This window comes from Bicyclus anynana, chromosome 2 (assembly GCF_947172395.1).
Source record: "Bicyclus anynana chromosome 2, ilBicAnyn1.1, whole genome shotgun sequence".
NCBI lineage: Eukaryota > Metazoa > Arthropoda > Insecta > Lepidoptera > Nymphalidae > Bicyclus > Bicyclus anynana.
This window is the reverse complement of record NC_069084.1, coordinates 12,484,156-12,503,295: the sequence shown is the minus strand read 5'-3', so window position 1 is coordinate 12,503,295 and position 19,140 is coordinate 12,484,156. Positions and strand designations below refer to the sequence as shown.

General features: G+C 38.2%; 1 protein-coding gene across 3 annotated transcripts; it reads right to left on the bottom strand.

Moving 5' to 3' along the window:
- Positions 1-465: 465 nt before the first annotated feature.
- LOC112045292 (venom serine protease-like) lies at positions 466-14,692 on the bottom strand. Of its 3 annotated transcripts, none has more exons than XM_052888584.1 (10): positions 14,652-14,692; positions 11,136-11,216; positions 10,545-10,691; positions 9,848-9,974; positions 9,096-9,199; positions 5,742-5,931; positions 4,759-4,819; positions 2,662-2,795; positions 1,646-1,797; positions 466-652 (listed from the first exon to the last, which is right to left on the bottom strand). In XM_052888584.1, the coding sequence occupies exons 2-10, from the start codon at positions 11,214-11,216 to the stop codon at positions 476-478; spliced, it is 1,173 nt and encodes a 390-aa protein (XP_052744544.1). In that variant the 5' UTR covers positions 14,652-14,692; the 3' UTR covers positions 466-475. The 3 variants fall into 3 exon arrangements, with proteins under 3 accessions (XP_052744544.1, XP_023937182.1, XP_023937181.1); XM_024081414.2 differs by lacking the exon at positions 14,652-14,692 and adding an exon at positions 13,708-14,014; XM_024081413.2 differs by lacking the exon at positions 14,652-14,692 and adding an exon at positions 13,542-13,697.
- Between the last annotated feature and the right edge of the window lie 4,448 nt (positions 14,693-19,140).

The following is a 19,140-nucleotide window of genomic DNA, read 5'->3' as shown; positions in this document are numbered from 1 at the left end:
TTATGTATGTACCTAGGTAACTTACCTACTATCATTTTATATCGATGCTAACTATCTTTCGTACCAAATTCTATATTTACCATCCTGAGGTCTGGCTCAGGCCAATGATCTTCCTAAGACTAGATTATAATAACGGTTCGAATTTAGGGTTGAGTTTTATGTGACCCTAATTATATATACCTACTTACTAGGTAAGTAGTTGGGGTCCCAAGGTGCTGGAATGGCGACCCCGCACTACAAAGCTCAGTGTTGGTCGACCTCCCACCAGGTGGACTGACGTCATCAAGCGAGTCGCAGGCATTCGCTGGATGCGAGCGGCTCAGAATCGTGATGTTTGGAAGTTCCCACAAAAGACCTATGGCGCATTAGACGTCCATCGGCTGTTATGATGATGATGATGACTAGGTAGTTAGCACTAAATAAGAGAGGAAATAAGAAACATCTCAAATAAAATTCAACTTAATTCAAAAAATATTTATTTATAACAGTAGCTATAAGGAGCATTCTGTGTTATCCAGTTAAGTAGAGATGGCACCCAAGTGCATATACCTGGACTGTCGGAAGCACAGAAGCGTCCGTAGCTGATTATACCGACGAGGAACAGTCTGCCCGTCGTCGGGTCATTGTACAACACCGGACCGCCTGAGTCGTACTAGAAACCACACATATTGTTAAAAAAACATGACAGCCGAACACAGAACCTCATCCTTTTTGGAAATCGTTTAACAAAACCTATAAAGTATAGCTCACTAGCGGACGCGACTTCGTCCGCGTGGAATTTAGTTTTTCACAAATTCCCCGGGAACCATGGATTTTTCCGGGAGTAGCCTATGTGTTAATCCATGCTGTAATATATCTCAATACCAAATTTCAGCTAATTCGGTTAAGTAGTCGAGGCGTGAAAGAGTAACAAACATTCATATCATTGAAATAATCAGTTTTCGCAAATCTCGGGAAACTACGGTTTTTTTCGGTATAAAAAGCAACATAGGCTACTTTTTATCCAGAGTAAAATCCATTTCCATTCGAAATTTTAGCCAAATCGCTTCAGTAGTAGCGGCGTTAAAGAGTAATAGTACTAAGATAAGATGTGCATGCACGCCTTTGGGTAATGACATAAAATTGTGCGTTCTTTAATAAGGGGAACATCTAACGATTTATATCGATGGAAATTCCCATGTGTGGCGGGTAATTATTGTTATAAAAAATCTAAACTAATATTATAAAGAGCCTCGAGAGCGTTGTGCTTAGAAGTCCATGCAAGAGGCCTATGTCCAGAGGCCTTTGTCCCCGTAATCCCACGGGAATGTAAACTACACGGGTGAAACCGCAGAAGGCCTAAGGCTACCTGTCCACCAAAGCGGAGCGAAGGAGCGTAGCGGACTAATGAGGAGTTGCGTAAGTACTGTGTTTGTCCACCGGAGCAGAGCGAGGTTGCGGAGCGGAGTTGCAGACTATGTTACATAAATAAATGTTCAATTTAATTTAATTAACCCAGCTCCGCTTACCGGTTTTATATGAATTTTTAAACTAGTTCGCAAAGATTATGTGCAATCCTATTGGTTAATATTTCTCCGTTTCTCGGCTCCGCTGCCTCGCTCCGCTTCGGTGGACTGACAGCTATAAGGGATAAAAGAAATCGTACCTGACAAGCGTCCTTGCCTTGTGCAAACGTACACCTTTGCCGCGGCGTGACAGTCGTTATTCTGCTCTGACAGGTAGCCTGGCTCAGCAGATTGACATTCACCTCGCGCAACACTGCGGATGTCGGGCCTCCCGTGTATACAGTTCCCCAACCTGCGATCGTTAAGTGATCAAAAATATTTTTTTATAAGAATATTTGTCATAGCTTTTAACACGTTCGCTGCGGTACGAGGTCAATTGACCTCGTACATCTAGTGTCTTCGATAGTTACGAGGTCGATGGACCTCGTACTGATATTTCTGTACGTACCAGAGGAAAGTACAGAAATATCAGTGCCGCAGCGAACGTGTTAAATTTTACCAATATTGCTGTTTCTCTCTAACTGGCGAAAAATACTGTAAATACGGAAAATACTGTACTTAGGAGGTACAGCAATAGTTCAACAGGCGGGGATCGAACCACGACCTCTAGGATTTGAGTCCGGAACCTTTACCGTTGAGCTACTGAGGTTTCAATATAATATTACGACGGTACACGCATCATCAAAGTAGGTATATTATTTTTTTTTTGTTATTCTTTACAAGTTAGCCCTTGACTACTATCTCACCTTATGGTAAGTGTTGATGCAATCTAAAATGAAAGCGGGCTAACTTATTTGGAGTATGATGAAAATCCACACCGCTATCGGTTTCTATACATCGTACTGGAACGCTAAATCAGAAATAAAAATAAAAATCGGAAAATAGGGTCACGGTCGAAGTCTCCCACCGGACCTGGACTAATTAAGAAAACCTCAATCGGCCCAGCCGAGGATCAAATCCAGGACTTCTGGATCATACCAATACCAATAAACCTTATCGTGAACACACGACATCTCTGCGCACTTCCGATCGTGCAGTGTATAGCAGGTCCGTGGAAAAACTAAAAATTATAAATAAAAAAAAAACATACATACAGCCGAACGTAGAACCTCCTCCTTTTTGGAAGTCAGTTAATAAAAAATTACACTGTACCTACCCGTCATAATAACTGATTGCGGACTGAGGTCAGCGTTAGCATACTTGAAGGGCATACACACGGGCCCTACGAGATCACCAAACACGAACGATAAAGTAGTTTTAAGTATAGCTATGTCATAATCGTAGGTATTCCTGAAAAAAAAATACATAATTTATCAGGGTCCTAAACAAAGTTGACTATCATCATACACGAACAATGGGGATGATGACTAGGTTTGAATATATTGATGTTTATGATACATTCGGGTAAATAGGGTCAATGTTAACTAATTTATACATAAAAAGCAAAGATTGTCTGTATATTTGCAAAATAAATGAGATTATAAAATTTCAAAATCTATTAAAAATCTTTTATCGTAATTAGATGAAAATTCATACAGTTTTAGCTTCCTTACATTAAATGTGTCATTGTTTAATAGATGAACTATAAACATAAACGCACAAATAACAAAGATATTAGTAATTTTGTTTAAACGCACATACAAATCTAACAATCATTACATTAGCTCCGACGTCGTTAGTTTTTTTAGATCGTGCCGTGATGCAAGAACCAGCTCATGACTAAGGGCCCCGTATGGGTTCGAAACTAGTCGGGTATACTCCGACCTAATATCACGTGAGTTTTAGCCGTGTTTCATAATCAATTAATACGTCATTAGTTCGTTGTATGGGGCGTTTTTCAGGGATTCGCGGCAGCGCCGCAAATCTGACCTTTTAAATCCCTGTAGCTCCGAAAGTAATGATCCTTTTACAAAATTGCTTTATTATTAGGATACTTTTAAATTTTTAATTTATATACAATTTAAAAAACTGTCATCATCCCTATTGAAAAAGTTCAGTTCAAAGCTACATTATACATAAAGTAATGTTTTAGCAAATGAAATCACAATTCATTTATTTCAATACAACACAATACTAAACAAGGCTTTGTTTACAAGCACTTTTGAAACGTCAAGTTAAGGCATATAAGGCAATAGTGGTACCTAATTAAAGTCAAAAACTTACAATTAAATTATCAATACGAGTAACAGCAGCAACGGGTATATAATATATTTTTTTAAATTGCCGTTGTCTACAAATATGTTAGTTAATTTATCATTATTTAATTCCCTTAAGGCTTCCTCCTGATAGGAAAGGGGAACATAAAGCTTAGACCCACTACGCTGCTAAAATTGGCGAGCTTAGGATGTTAATGTTTTAGGATCACTTTCAGATGATAATGACCGTTAGCGAATTTAACGTACTCTTAGTATGAAAAAGTATTTGATTCATTTACTTATAAACTAATTTATTCACAAAAAAATCAAAAATGAAGATAGAAATCCTATGTCTTTTCCTACCTAATTTATTTTAAATGTATTGTCATTTTTAGCTGTACATTCGTTTTGGTACATATTTTTAATTTATTTTGTTAAACATCTATACTAACATTATAAAGCTGAAGAGTTTGTTTGTTTGTATGTTTGATTCAACGCGCTAGTCTCAGGAACTTATCCAATTTTAAAAATTCTTTCAGTGTTAGATTAGATAGCCCATTTATCGAGAAAGGCTATAGGCTATATATTATCCCATATTCCTACGGGAAAGTGAACCACGCGGGTGAAAATAGAGGGGCGGTGGATTTCCATTCGGCTCAGGTGGTGCATACTTATGCAACGCCATTGGCGTGTCAGCTGTAAGTCAATGCATGGCAGCAGTAGCGTGCATATGTTTGTAAAATAGGGTAGCATTATTAGTTAAAATACCACAAAATGGGAACTTCCTGTGCCCATAAAAAGAGAGATACATGTGAATCCTACGACTTTCCCACCAAAACTCACAGAAGCATTTACGTTTGAAAAAAGTAAAACCAGACAATTGAGAGTTGAACTTGCGTGATGGTGGGTCTGTAATAATTCGGATTTTTTTGCACTGCGAATCGAAGATCTCCTAAGATACTTGGGTACTTGGGATACTTGGGTTTTATTTGTAAAAATTGCATAAAATGGGAACTTCCTGTGCCAATAAAGGTTTGTAAAGGGACTTGAGATAGGCAGTATATGTTTGCATCATTGAAAAGCACATCAATGCATGAGAAATAGGTATTGTAACTTACGAATTATATAGCGGATGTGTCAAAATTGAAGCAACACCCAATTCTTGCTGTGCCGCATTATCTGCAAAAGATTATAGAATTTTAGTAATCATTTAATGTAAAGTTCAAAAGGTTGAATATCGCTCTATTAATAGGCATTACCTACCCTTGATTGTTACAAAATATTGAACTGATTATTATTACATGGCATTTTATTATTCGTTCTTCATTATACTAGTATCAATGACATAATTATATTTTCATTTAATTAAGTAGTGTAACTAACACAACTTTCTTTTATATATTATACTAACGGATGCCCGCGACTTTGTCCGCAGTAATTTTAAGGGTGGTACTCCTGAGTATGGTTCTTAATTATTAACTACAAACCCTGCGAAAAGTGCTCAGTACAATAAGACAAAAATCATAAACCAACGTTAGGTCAAAATTGCAGAAAAAATCATAAAAAAAATCTATCTCCTAAACTAAGCAAAATCGTAGAATATACATGGGGGTGATTCGGATACACCTCGCTACAAGGCATTCAAATTTTAGCTTTGAACGTCAACTCCCCGGCCACCCTGTATAGTGATGTAGAAGAAGAAGAAGAAGAAATACTTTATTGCACACAAAAATACAATTATAAATTAAAACATTAAAAAGATAAATTAAACTTAGTATGCAAAGGCAGCCTTATTACTATAAGTAATCTCTACCAGGAATCCCCTGACTTGCTAAGAACTTGCGAAGAAAGAGCGAGAAAGTGCAATACATTATATGTAATTATATATAAATAAAAATAAAAATAATGAAATAAATATATATACGCAAATATAATATTATATACATATGTACATATGTATTACATAATATATATATATATATATATATATATATATATATATATTTAATATATATACTACATAAATAACAATAAAATAAATACCTCGAAAAAAAAACTTATTGGGTAGGTAACACTGCTCCACGCGGCAATCATGACTTACTTTGGTTATGTATCCCAGCAACCACAGTAGTATCAGCAGCCCTCTTACCCAACACGGCATGTGCTGCAGTGAGCACATGATTGTTCGTAATTATTGTCCCTCCGCACGTTATGGTGCCTCTGTTGAACCTTATCCCACACATCATAGGGTATTTGTAAGGAGTAGTTTCTTGTCCGCCGACTATACGATTCTGACGATAAAAATGAAAAGGCATTAGTAATTACTATTTAAAAAAAAATACACTTTGTAGTTAGATCCCTAGGATCCCTAGGATTAAATTGGCGCGGGCCTGTATTAAGTAAACAGGGGGCCTTTTTTTGTTCAGTATTGCTTCGCATATATGCATTTAGCCAGTCGTTTAGTCCACCCTCATCTGTTTTTCAATTGTGATTAGAAATAAATGATAGATAATTTACCTTGACTTGGCACATAAGTTGCCTTGTTAAATCGTGACCAATTAATAAAAAATTCAGGGCCTACCGTCGTATTTGCCGTATCAATGATACGGGCCTCCCGGACTACAGGGGCCCCTTACGTGTGAAAGCAAAAATAAACTGTAATCACAATCTCCCTTTTTTGGTGCTTAACGGATAAAAAAACATAAAAAGAACTGCAGAGTTTTCACTTCAGAAATGACAAAAGTCTTTGACACCTATATATAACTATGTATCTAAGACAAAAGTGAAAAAAGGAATCTTTTTTTCCTTGTTCAAATGTGGGCCCAAAAGTTGGAAAAGTTGATACAGGGCCACTACGCCACTGAAAAAAAATACTAAATTTATAACTGTTATTTAAACAAATCGTTCACTAAGAATAATATACCAAACAGAACTGAAAACACATAAGTTGCCTGCCCTCGGAATTTTATTTTGCACTGCAACTCGAATGTCTCCTGGGGTAGATCTCTTAACACGTTCGCTGCAGTACGAGGTCAATTGACCTTGTACGTCTAGCGTGTTCAAGAGTCACGAGATCGATGGACCTCGTACCAAACTAAATTGAGTTTTAGTATCACATCAAAAAAACCTCATACCGCCCCAGAGAAAAGTACAAAAATATCAGTGCCGCAGCGAAAGTGTTAATATTATAACTCTATTAACTTTCTCCTACATTTCAATACTAGCAGACCGAACTTTGTTAGCGTGTAACTTAAGCTAAAAAACAGTTCTGTTTAATCTATACTTATAATAAATCTGTAGAGAGGTCAATTCTGTACATGAAATATATTTCCAAAATATCTATCAGGGGGTGATTAGTGATCGATACTGATGCCAAAAATGCAATCAGTAAAATTTTTGTCTGTCTGTCTGTCTGTCTGTCTGTATGTTCTTTATAGAAACAAAAACTACTGGACGGATTTTAACGAAACTTGGTACAATTATTCTACATACTCCTGGGCAGGTTATAGTATACTTTTCATTACGCTATGATCAATAGGAGCAGAGCAGTGAAGAGAAATGTTGAGAAAACGGGAGAAGTTACTCAATTTTTTAAGCTTCCGTCGCGTGTACAGCCTTAATGGTTAAAGCTACATAGAAATCATGTATGACGAAAATGTTTTCCTTAAAATTATCTATAAAAACACAACAGCATATATATGTCTATCTTTTATGGTTGACTCACAATAACACGTGTTACTCCCAATAGCTTAGCAGTTCGGAGCTTTCTAATTATATTTCTCTACTCTTATGTTTATAACACTCATCACTCATCCCTAATAAAGAAAGTTAACATTATAACCTATTCAATAAAAAAAGAATCATAAAAATCGGTAAAGAAACACCAAAGTTATACAAGAAATATGCTAAGCCATCGCGCGTGAATACTAATTCATTTTTTTTTTTTTTATTTTTTTTTTTTTTTTTTTTTCTTGTAGGGGGGAAAATCCTCATGGACACCCGTTTGGGTAGTGCCGGACTCCTACCGGCTAAAAACCCCTCCTACCTTCAGAACGCTGGTGTACCTGCCATTCGGCCTACCACCAACGTCGCAGTCTTTTCTCACTCTCCGAGTATCTTTTCATCTTTCTCCTTTATTTTCATTATGCTTTCTAGAAAACTTCTTAGTAGGTCCCAGTTCTCACTTGATTCCAGCATTATATTAATTAAGTTTTCTACAGTGATTTCTCGTCCTAGCTCCTTTCTTACTTCATCTCTTTCTATTTTGAAACGTGGACAGCAAAATATGGTATGTTCGGCATCGTCGTTGGGGTCCATGCAGTACAAACATATGGCGTAGTTCCTTTTTTTAATGCGTGAAAGGTACTGCATAAAAACCCCATGGCCAGTGAAGCACTGGGTCATCCGAAACGTGATTGTGCCGTGTTTCCTGTCTAACCACCTTTTTATGTTTCTAATCAGCCTATGTGTCCATCGTCCTTTCGCAGAGTTGTCCCATTCATGTTGCCAAGCCTCTAGAGTCATTTCTCTGGCCAGTTTTCTTTCCTCTGGCATTTTTAGCTCATAGGTGCTAAACCTTTCTCGTGCTAGAAGATGGGCCGAATACTAATTCATGCTATATGGATTATTTTTGTGTAACGGTTGCCGCGCTCGACGCGACTTGCGGTGGGGGGAATAAATAAAGAAGTGCAGCCTTAATGAGTAGGGTAGGGGTAGGGTAGGGGTAGGGGTAGGGTAGGGGCATGGTAGGGGTAGTGTAGGGTAGAGGTACAGCAGGGGTAGGGTAGGGTAGGGGTAGGGTAGAGGTAGTTTAGGGTAGGGTAGGATAGGGGTAGTTGGAAGTTTACAACGACTTTCACGCGGACGAAGTCGCGGGCGTCCGCTAGTTGTACATAAATCCCGCGTGAACCTCTAACATTTCCGGAATAAATGTCATCTATTTGTTGCTCAATAACCTCCTCTTTCCACCAAAGAAAGTCCTGCTGTAATCGGTTCCGCCATTCCAGAGATTAGGTAGAGAGATTACGATGTGAAAGAGTGGACCAAGTTAACATACATAAAAATATTGCAAAAGACCGAAAGAGTTTTCTACACATGACCGCCAATTTTCAGCTGGAAGAAGGCTAATGATGATGATGATGATGAGAGATTCATCATCATCACCATATCAGCCGATGGACGTCCACTGCAGGACATAGGCCTTTTGTAGGGACTTCCAAACATCACGATACTCAGCCATGCATCCAGCGAATCCCTGCGACTCGCTTGATGTCAGTCCACCTGGTGGGTGGTCGGCCAACACTGCGCTTACTAGTGCGGGGTCGCCATTCCAGCACTTTGAGGAGAGATTAGGCCGGACAAACGACAGATAGACAAAAATTAAAAAAAAACCTTACTGTGTTTTGTTATTAAAAATATTATTTATATGTTTAATCGGATTGATTCGTAGCCTCACCACTCTCATGGCTCCACAGTTGCAAGTCGGAGCGGTGGTTGCTTGCTGGGCATACACTTCACAATATACGCTGCCTCCAGGGGAGTTAGGCGAAGCTATAATGGCTGCAATACAAAATTGCTTCATTGTGTTTCATTAACATACCTATATTAAAGTGCGATGTTCTACCTTTTCATAAAGCTGTTCATAAATGTTTTTTTTTGGTTACCGCTACTATTCCAACTAGTTAATACATCCAGTAGTTTTGGCGTGATGTGTATCCAACACAGGCAAACAAAAATTTAAAAATATACATTTTTGGTTACAGTATCTAATATTATACTAGACTTTATTGGATTACACAAATCCAATAAAGTCGTTAATGTAGAGAAATACAGTTTTTTTTAAAATAGATACCATAAAGATACATTATAAGATACATACATTACCAAACTCAGGTTAGTTTGGTAACGGTATATATATATCTATTCGATCGTCGATTCTTTTTCTACGATCGCTAACGCTTCGAAAACTAGAAAGATGTATGGGAATGACATTTAGTATCGACAGGTCACGTGATCAAGATCTGTCATCTGTCATATCTTTTTAGTTTTGAAGCGTTAGCGATTGTAGAAAGAGGATCGACGTGCCATTTGTCTAGGGGGGTTGAAGATATAGTTTAAATTACCGAATTAAATAAATTGAAAAATTAAAATAATTAGGCTAAAAAAACTTTTGTGTCAGAAATAAATAGTGTAAAAAATAGAACGAACCCATGGTCATTCTTTGTTCAGTCGACACAGCGCTCAGTGTGCCTCGGCCGCAGTAGTAGTCTGCACCAGATAGACTCATATCTCCTGACCTCGAGACGAGGAATCTATCCACGCTACATGACGCTGACTGCAATAAGGAACTTAAGCTATAACTATATAAATCTTGCGTGGAATGGTGGCAATAATACTGGCTGCATTTCCTGATCCTTTGCTCAGAAAATGCACCAGTCGAGGCAATTTGAGTCAAGTCGCGGTGAAATAATAGGGAGTTTTTTTCAGCACTGCGACTCCATGGCCCAAGGGTCTTTGCGGCAAAAGGTACAAATATGTAACTCTCAGTCAGTGAGGCATACCTACTTGTGCCACAAGGCTCCCGGTCTTGATTCTGTCTCCTTGACATGACACGAAGCTAATATGTCTACGCATATAACGTACCACATTAGGGCCCTCTCCATCACTCAGGGCACCACTGTCAATCCATTAGGTGTCTACCCATTATCCTGACTTATTCCTGACGGCTCGTATAACACAGAAACATTTATGGCGGCAAGAGCCCTTTTTGTGCCATTCCTAAATAGCCTCCCTACCTAGCCTAATGTTACGTTGTTTAAGTAAGTAATTAGGAGCGGAACTATTTTACAAAAAATGTCTGAATTCTATTTGTTGATTACCTCTAAGATACAGCAAGCCATGTTACCTGTGGCATATTAATGTCCGAGCAATCCATCCTGATATTGTACTGGTTTCCGGAATCGTAGTAAAATACCCAACGGCATTGTGAGCCACGATTATAGCTGTATGGATAGTTAGGACTTGCCAACATATATCTATTGCCAGGAACTACCTGAAATTATTGAATTCAAAAATGGCAAATTAATTATTTTATTACACGTGCTGGATTGGATTGTGGGTTAGATGTATGGATTTTATTCTAACGACGCTATGTAGTAAGTAGCAAGGTTGTTTATAACAGAGGTCGTCATGTGAGGGTCTTATTTCTACCTTCAAACCAATGGCATAGCCTGGGATTTCACCGAGTAGACCCCAGACGGAGAAATGCGCCTCTTAGGGATGACTGGCAATGCGATAACCTCCCATCCATAATAATTTCATTATTAGATACCTAATTTTCAGTTACATGGTACATCTAATTGAATATCACATTAAGGTTGCATTGTTAAGAAGAATCAAAAGCAAGTACTAGTTAATATTACTTAATTAAATATTAAATAATTCTTCAAATACAATATTTTATTTATATAACTGTGTGTAGCTTCTGTATACATACTCTTTGACTGAAGTCACAGTTGGCATCTTGCGAGTGCGTGCAATGAAACAGCAAAAGTATAACGAGTATACTTTGATACATCTGAAAATTTCGAAAGCGAAACTTAACATTCAACGGACATTCTCCATTTTGTAAAATTGCCGGAAAAAAGATTACCCATATTTTGTGGAATAAAAATAAAATCAAGTAGTAAGTGCGTCGATACACTGGATTGGGTGATTCGGTGTGATGGTTTTTTTTTTTTTTTATAATTAATCCATATGTGAAGTATAAAAATTTATACAAAGCGTAGGTAAGTTTAAAATAGTTTTATTTTTAAATCCTCAGAACACCGCACAATTCTACGAGCAAGCAATTGTACCACATTGCTCTATCTCATCTCTCTCATCTTCGCTCTTTACAGCTCGAGCCATAGTCAAGTGGCGTCATATCCTTTTCAGACTACTTATTTCCTACAATATAGTAGTCGCTTCTTTAAGTTGCTTCACAACCCGAACTGCTCCATCTAACGTTACAGTCAGGACTATCTCCGGGCCTTTACCAACTAGGAAAATAGCCATCTCTGACTTTCTTGTCTTGCCATACTCTTCAAATATTTTAATTATTCTTCGAATACCTTTTATTGAGGGGCTAGGTAACACTAACATAGCCTAAGCTATTAAAACTATCTTCCGTACCACTGAGCTCATCAATTAGGCCGTTAATGATAATTGAACAAATCCGGAGAGGTCAAATCACCTTGACACATACATGGCATAAAAACATAGCTATCGAACTTACCGCAGATTTTTTTGAAACATTTCTAATAAATTTAGACGAATACCTTATGCAGGTATTCGTCTAAATTTATTCGACGAATACCTACTTATGAATATAAATACTGAAGATAAATACAACTATTTGAAATTCATGAAAATGAACAACTACCAAACTGACTACCAAAGCCACCGTAATCGTAAAAAAAAACGGCTCTGTAACACGAAGAAGAAGAATCTATGATATTGAGTATGTTTTTTAAAAAATGGCGTAGATATCGGGAACTCACTTTGCACAACCTCTTAAGAATTAAATTATGACGTAGAACGAAATTTTTATAATAATTTCAACTTATACTTGTTTTGATTTCAGCTCGTTTAGCAAACTACTAAAACTTATTGAATAAATGAAATCTTTACGACGAATAATATAAAACGTACATATCAAGATAGTAAAAGATTGGACAGTATTTATTTTATTATCAATGATGTCATCTTGATTATTATTAATTTCCAAATAAAGGACTGTCACCTCGTTTTTGAACCCTTACTTAGGTATAATAGATCTAACAAAATACGCATAATCATTATGGACAGAGTTTATGTAAACAGACAGAAAGGTGGTGACTATCACTATCGTACAAATGACCTATTCACTATTTTGGTCTTTATTACGAGTATCAACCTATTTAAAGAAACATCAAATCAATTGACAAAAGGTCATCTATCTATTAAGAGATATCCACCAATAGACACAGGATGACATTTGTTACATAGATTCTCAATTTTGTATATGTCAACAAGTATAAGTCAAAAATAGTGAACCAGCCAGCTGATGAGCCTTAATTATTTCAGGCTTCAAAATGAACTACGGTACCTACACTATGTATAATGCGTGACGGATATCGGTAGTCAACTCGTCGATATTAATGAATATGATGATAGAGATAGTGACACAAAGACTAGAAAACAAAGAATTTTTCAAGAAGCATTGAGAATAGCGATATTTAAATTTTTATTTAACTTTCATAGACTAATAATAATAACTAATAGATGGCGTAAAAACCATTCGTTATCAACTTACTATGCTTTGTTATCTACATATCTCGGAAATAATAGATGCTATAATGTTTATAATTTAAATGGTGTCCATATTATTGATCGATAAAGGTTAGCAAATCGTAGATAGATATTTGATAACTTCATTTAACCGATACAAAATAATGGAAAGTTCAATAGATAACGATTGTTTTATAAACAGATAAGTAAGGGAACATAAAAGGCAGAAACCTTATCGAAGTTTTTTAAACAGGCCAAACTTACATTTCTTCTAAAAATATATGAAAAATTGAAAAGTAAGAAAAATCTCTACTACCTAGGGACATAGGGATATAGTAACCTAGGTATATATCTTCTTAGAATACTATTGAAGAAGTTACGGCAAACCTAACAAATGAACTTCGAAAATCCTAGTTAAATTTTAGAGTTAAATTGGAATTCATTTAACATTTAAAATATTACGATATTCGCGATTCTTCGACGACGGCGACGACTTTTCAGTTACATGTTTGAATATTTGAATCAAAACCACAAAAAATATTATTTTAATTACATTTTCAATAATAATTAAAATGAATTATTGATGACTTACAATTGTCGATAGGTAGTTCATCTGCTGGATATGACAATAATGTATAGCAAATGTACGATGGGAGCAGCTAATAAAGGAAAAATTAAGCGGCATGATGGTACGCAAATGTACAAAATGTTACACTTGTGCAAATCTACTTGAATGAAACATGTTCGTTATTACCTACCGTGAAATGGTACTGTCTATTTTGTTATTGAATATTTCTCTTGAAGGCTGTCCCGTAGTCACGAATACTTTATCATGTTCACTCACAATAGGTACAAAATATTATTTGTAACTGTAGAAAAGGCTATTAATTTTTTTATGTTTATTCAAAATGATAAGAATGATAACACTGACGAAAATATTTAGTTCATGAACTCGGCGGCTCTAGTATTTTCTGACACAATTTATGCCTAGTCAAGAGAGATATAAATGGTAATTTTCCTAAGCACCGTTAAAAGTAAGTGACATCGTGCAGAAGGAGCTGTGCGTAATAAATCGCTATATATGTCTCATTAACACAACAAGTGATTAAAACAGTAGGACGGTACAAATCGTTGCAATACCTTTCATAGATAACAGCGTTTTCAATGTTGACGTAGTTATGAAACCGTGTATCCTCATGTATTTCAGCCGAGCAATTTTAAATTGAACCTTCTCCCATTTCGTACTGACAGTATTGAAATCTGCTTATCTTGCTCAAAACAACTGCCCTTCTGGCATCTGTGTTTCCTGATACCTATAATTTGTGCACCTTTAAGGCAAGAGTGAATAGGCATCTTCTAGGCAAGCGCGCTTTATCTTAGAGCTCATCATTGCTTTCCATCAGGCTTGAAAAAAAAACAAATGCATTTTCTAGGACTTCAAAAATTGTCCTATTATTGGCGCAATACGTTACAAAAGTACTCCGCTCCTAACTTTAATGTCTCAAGATTGATCCGCTCCTAACTTTAATGTCTCAGAGATGAACCTCGAGTGATCGTAAATACCTACTAAATCACTCCTTAGTTAAATCAGGTAACTAAGTCAGTGAAAAGTAAGAACTAAGAAGCACATAGAAGGCGATGAAGTTCGTCTGTTCTTGAGTTAGTAATGAATAGGAATACTATCAAAACAGTAACTACTTACCCATATGGAAGAGCAGCGGTACTAGGAATCTCTGAGCCTTTTGTTGTCAATTTGATTGATTATACATTAGGCTTTTGATTGTCTAAAGTTGCTCTTTTTATATAAGTACTTGCTTGTTGCCTATCAGCTTAAATAGACCTGGCCTCTCTGCATAGGAGAGGGAATTGGCGGCTTTCGGAGAAACGGGAGAAAAGAGCGGGTTGAACGGTTTAGAGTAGGTCTTACCTACTCTTGATCCTGTGATGTTACCAAATGATACAGCCGTTTCCGCTGGGTTTTTGTGGGTATTCCGAGATCTCAACGTGTCCCACATACTCTTTTGGAAGAGATGCTGCCTGTCCAGCTAAAAAAATGGTTTATGTCTTACTCTGGTAAGATTACTATCAGATAATGACTAATATCGACTGGGTCAAGGGTGTAACATCACGAGTCTCGGAACTTCAAACTACTACTCAGAATTTCTCAAAAAAAAAAAGAAAAGTATATTTCATTGAAGTAGTGCCCAGGACCTCATGATTCGAAGTCGTATAAGCTAACCACTGAATCTACGACGTAGCGAAGTTGAAAAAAAAAAACTTCAATACCATCCCCATCCCCATGCGCTCTGAGGTAGCATTTATCTTTTGTTTTTTTTTTAAGTTTTCAACCAATCACACGAAGCGATAGTTTGAGTGCTGTGATTGGTAATACATAGATACCTATATAATGACAGACGCACCTCCAAATCAACAAGTGAAAAACACTTATTAATTAAACATTTAATTTACGTCATCAAAAAATTATTTATTAATTTGCTCTTCAATACCGTTGGTAAACAGTAGATATATAATTATAAAAGTCGATGACATTTTTGGTCTTTAGTTTGCCAATGCTTTTGTTATTTTGAAATTGATGCGTATCTGATCAGTTACAGAATTATGTGACTATTTAAAACTTATCTAAGTACAGAATATATTTCATCACCATCATCATCATGTCAGCCGATGGACGTCTACTGCAGGACATATGCCTTTTGTAGGGACTTCCAAACATCACGATACTGAGCCGCCTGCATCCAGCGAATACCTGCTACCGAATATATTTAGTTCACCGAATTATTTCACCGCGGCTAGTTGCCTGGACTGGTGACAGAAGGGCTGGTTCTTAACACCATTCCACGTGAGCATGAATTGTATACGACGTGATGTACGAGAGACGTGATAGCCCAGTGGATATGACCTCTGTTTTGTGCATATGTTTTCTGTGCCTCTGCTTTCAATTCGTAGATATTTACTCAGATTAGGTGAATTTCTCCGCTACTTCATGCGCACATAGTTATTGCTATACTTTTAAAACGTCAGGCAGTGTTCCCAGAGTTCCCAGAAGTTAGATATATATAGAATGTAGGTACGTGCATAGCTCGTCAGTAATAACAAAAATACTGTCATGTTTATGGGACAGATAAAGAACACCTACAAAGGTCGGTGGCATGCGGGACAAGGTTTATAATTACGTGAATGTAATTTTTCGTCAACCAGCAGATTCGCTTTTTATTAGGTACATGATAATAAAGTACCTACTTCATTATCAGCCTATTTTAACAATACACTACAGGGTTAGGCCTCCCTGCTAATAGGAGAGGGGATATAGAGCTCAGACCAGGGACGTAACTACCGCCGTATCTATATGACCCGACCCATGATTCGAACCCAGGACCTCGTAATCTGAAATCACAAAGCTATTTACTGGACCAACAAGGCAATAAAGAATTTCATCATTAACAAACCATATTCAGCTCACTGTGGAGCACGTGTTTCCTCTCAGAATGAGAGGGGTTAGGCCAATAGTCCACCACGCTGGCCCAATGCGGTTTGGCAGACTTTGTAGTTTTGAAGGAAATCGGAGTCTGTCAATCCGTATTAAGAAAATTCTCTGTTAAGCAGGTTTCTTCACAATGTCATACGAATATTTACAAAGCATTCACTATGATTTTGTTTAAAACAGAGTTCGTGATAAGAACGCACCTAATAGAACAAAAGACAGCAGCAAGAGATCATGAGGTTGTCTTAACACAAACACCCTCTGTTGTCTTAACACAAACACCCTCTGTAACAATTGCACGCGAGTTTCAGCTTTATGTAGGTATAGACGTACCTACGCTGTACTATATCATCACTTACACTACATGAATCCATATATCCCTTGGTCACGCCATCACGCTTGAACGGCTGGACCGATTCCACTATTTTTTTTATGTGTTTGTTATTGTCGGGAGAAGGTTCTTAGACATAAAAGGTAGGGTAGGGTAGAGGTAGAGTAGGGGTAGGGCAGGTGTAGAGTAGGGGTAGGATAGGGGTAGTTGAAAGCTTACATCGAGTTTCACGCGGACGAAGTCGCGGGCGTCCTCCAGTAACATATAGTATAAGTTAATGCCAGATACAACGACAGAAAGGTCATGAAATTATTTATTACCTACACTCTCGATCAAGTCTCACGATATTCTCTTTGAGTGCGCTTTCATTTGAGACTCCACTCGAGTGTATTTGCAGACATTCGGTTATTCTTCACCACTTTTAACCCCCCGAACCTTTAAGCGGCTCAACACAGTCTAAAAATCTTCTAGACATCAATGCATTCTTGGACCAGGACAAGGACCAGAGACGTCTGTACCTAATGTGCACGCCGACGCCGCGATCTCAGGGGCGCCCGAGCGCCACTCGCGGTTTATATGTATACCTACTCGCAGGTACTATATAATATACACATCCACGACATCGCACCACACCGCGACAGACCACCAAAAGGACGTCCCCTACCTCGGGAGCTCTTCCAAGTGGCCGACCCTGCAGGCGCAAGTTCTTACGGCGACGATGAGGACGACGCATCCACCGGACAAGACACTGCCCCTGCGCAGGATAGCGATGACATCGCAAGCCGCGCGGGCGCCTCCACCGAATCTGACACCGCCTCGACGCAGGATAGCAAGGAATAGCAGTCCGCGCGGGGCCACCGGATTTGACCAACCTAAACCCTAAGGCTGAAAGCCAACCCCAACCAACCCAACCCCGGGATGGGTGGAAGCTCTCTTCCACCCATCCCGGAGTTGAGGTTACCCGGGCTTACCGGGGAGCAAGGTCCCCCGTGACACACCCGGGCAATTGCCTGCGAGGCATTGCCTCGAGGCCCGTACCCACCCGTTCACACGGGCCGGAGAAGACCCGCACATCAGGTACCTACTAGAGGTGATGATTGCACCCGGGCGCTACGTGAGCTAGAGACGCCTCTGAATAGGACATAATATTTTTTTTTGCAAAGAGGCCTGGTAGATAATGTAGACTTGGTACTTACGAGTACATCCGAATAGCGAATCGAATCGCATTTTTGGAAGTCGGTAAATAAATTCTGCGCTATTGGCACTGGCAGCCAATGAACGGGTATGATGTTATTGTTGAACTACGGATATCATTGTTTTGTAGACACCTGTTACAATAATAAGTTAAATATTGAAAATTAATATAATGCCTTTACCTACCTTTAGATATTATACATAGTATTATACCTAACTTGTAAGTCAGTGATTCAGTTTACTTAGGCATGCATCTAATGTCAATGCAAGAAAAATAGTCATCATCATCGTCATCATATATCAGCCGATGGGGGTCCACTGCAAAACATAGGCCTTTTATAGGGCCTTCCAAACACCATGATCCTGAGCCGCCTGCATTCAGCGAAACCCGCCTGCGACTCGCTTGATGTCGTCAGTTCACCCAGTTCACCTAGGGGATCGACCTACACTGCGCTTTGTAGTACGGGGTCGCCATTCCAGCACCTTGGGACCCCAATGTCAATGTAAGAAAATTAGTTGGAAGTTAATATTCTGTAGGAATAGCAATTGGCTAATGCTTTTTTATTTCTGTCGTCAAGTGATTTAGAATCCTTGTATGATCATCATTAGCTGCATTAGCAACCCATATTCAGCTCAATGTTGAACACGAGTCATCTCTCAGAATGAGAGAGGCTAGGCCAATAGTCCACTACGCTGGGCCAATGCGGATTGGCAGACTTCACACATTTTCTCAGAGAAGAAAGTTCTCAAATCTCAGGTATGCAGGTTTCCTTACGATGTTTCACTTGACCGTTTGAGACACAATGAGCTGGGCAACCTAAGCGCGTTAACATTTAGACTGCATCGCCACTTAGGTAAGATCGTTGTAAAGTGGTAAATTGTCATACAATAATTAAGCCAACGGTAAGAGCGGTTGGACTCATCACTGCGGGATGGTGGTTCGATCCCCACCCCGTTGGTCTATTGTCGTAACCACTCGTAGCATAGTCTTTCCCGACTTGTTGGACGGCAATGGGAATATTGGTCATATAATATGTGATATAGCAAATATTCTTTCAAAAAAATCTTTAATCCCCCATGTAACCATCAGATAAACCTTATAAGATAAGGTACCCTTGACTCATAAAATATACACACACCCTTCAAAAAGATTACACATTTATT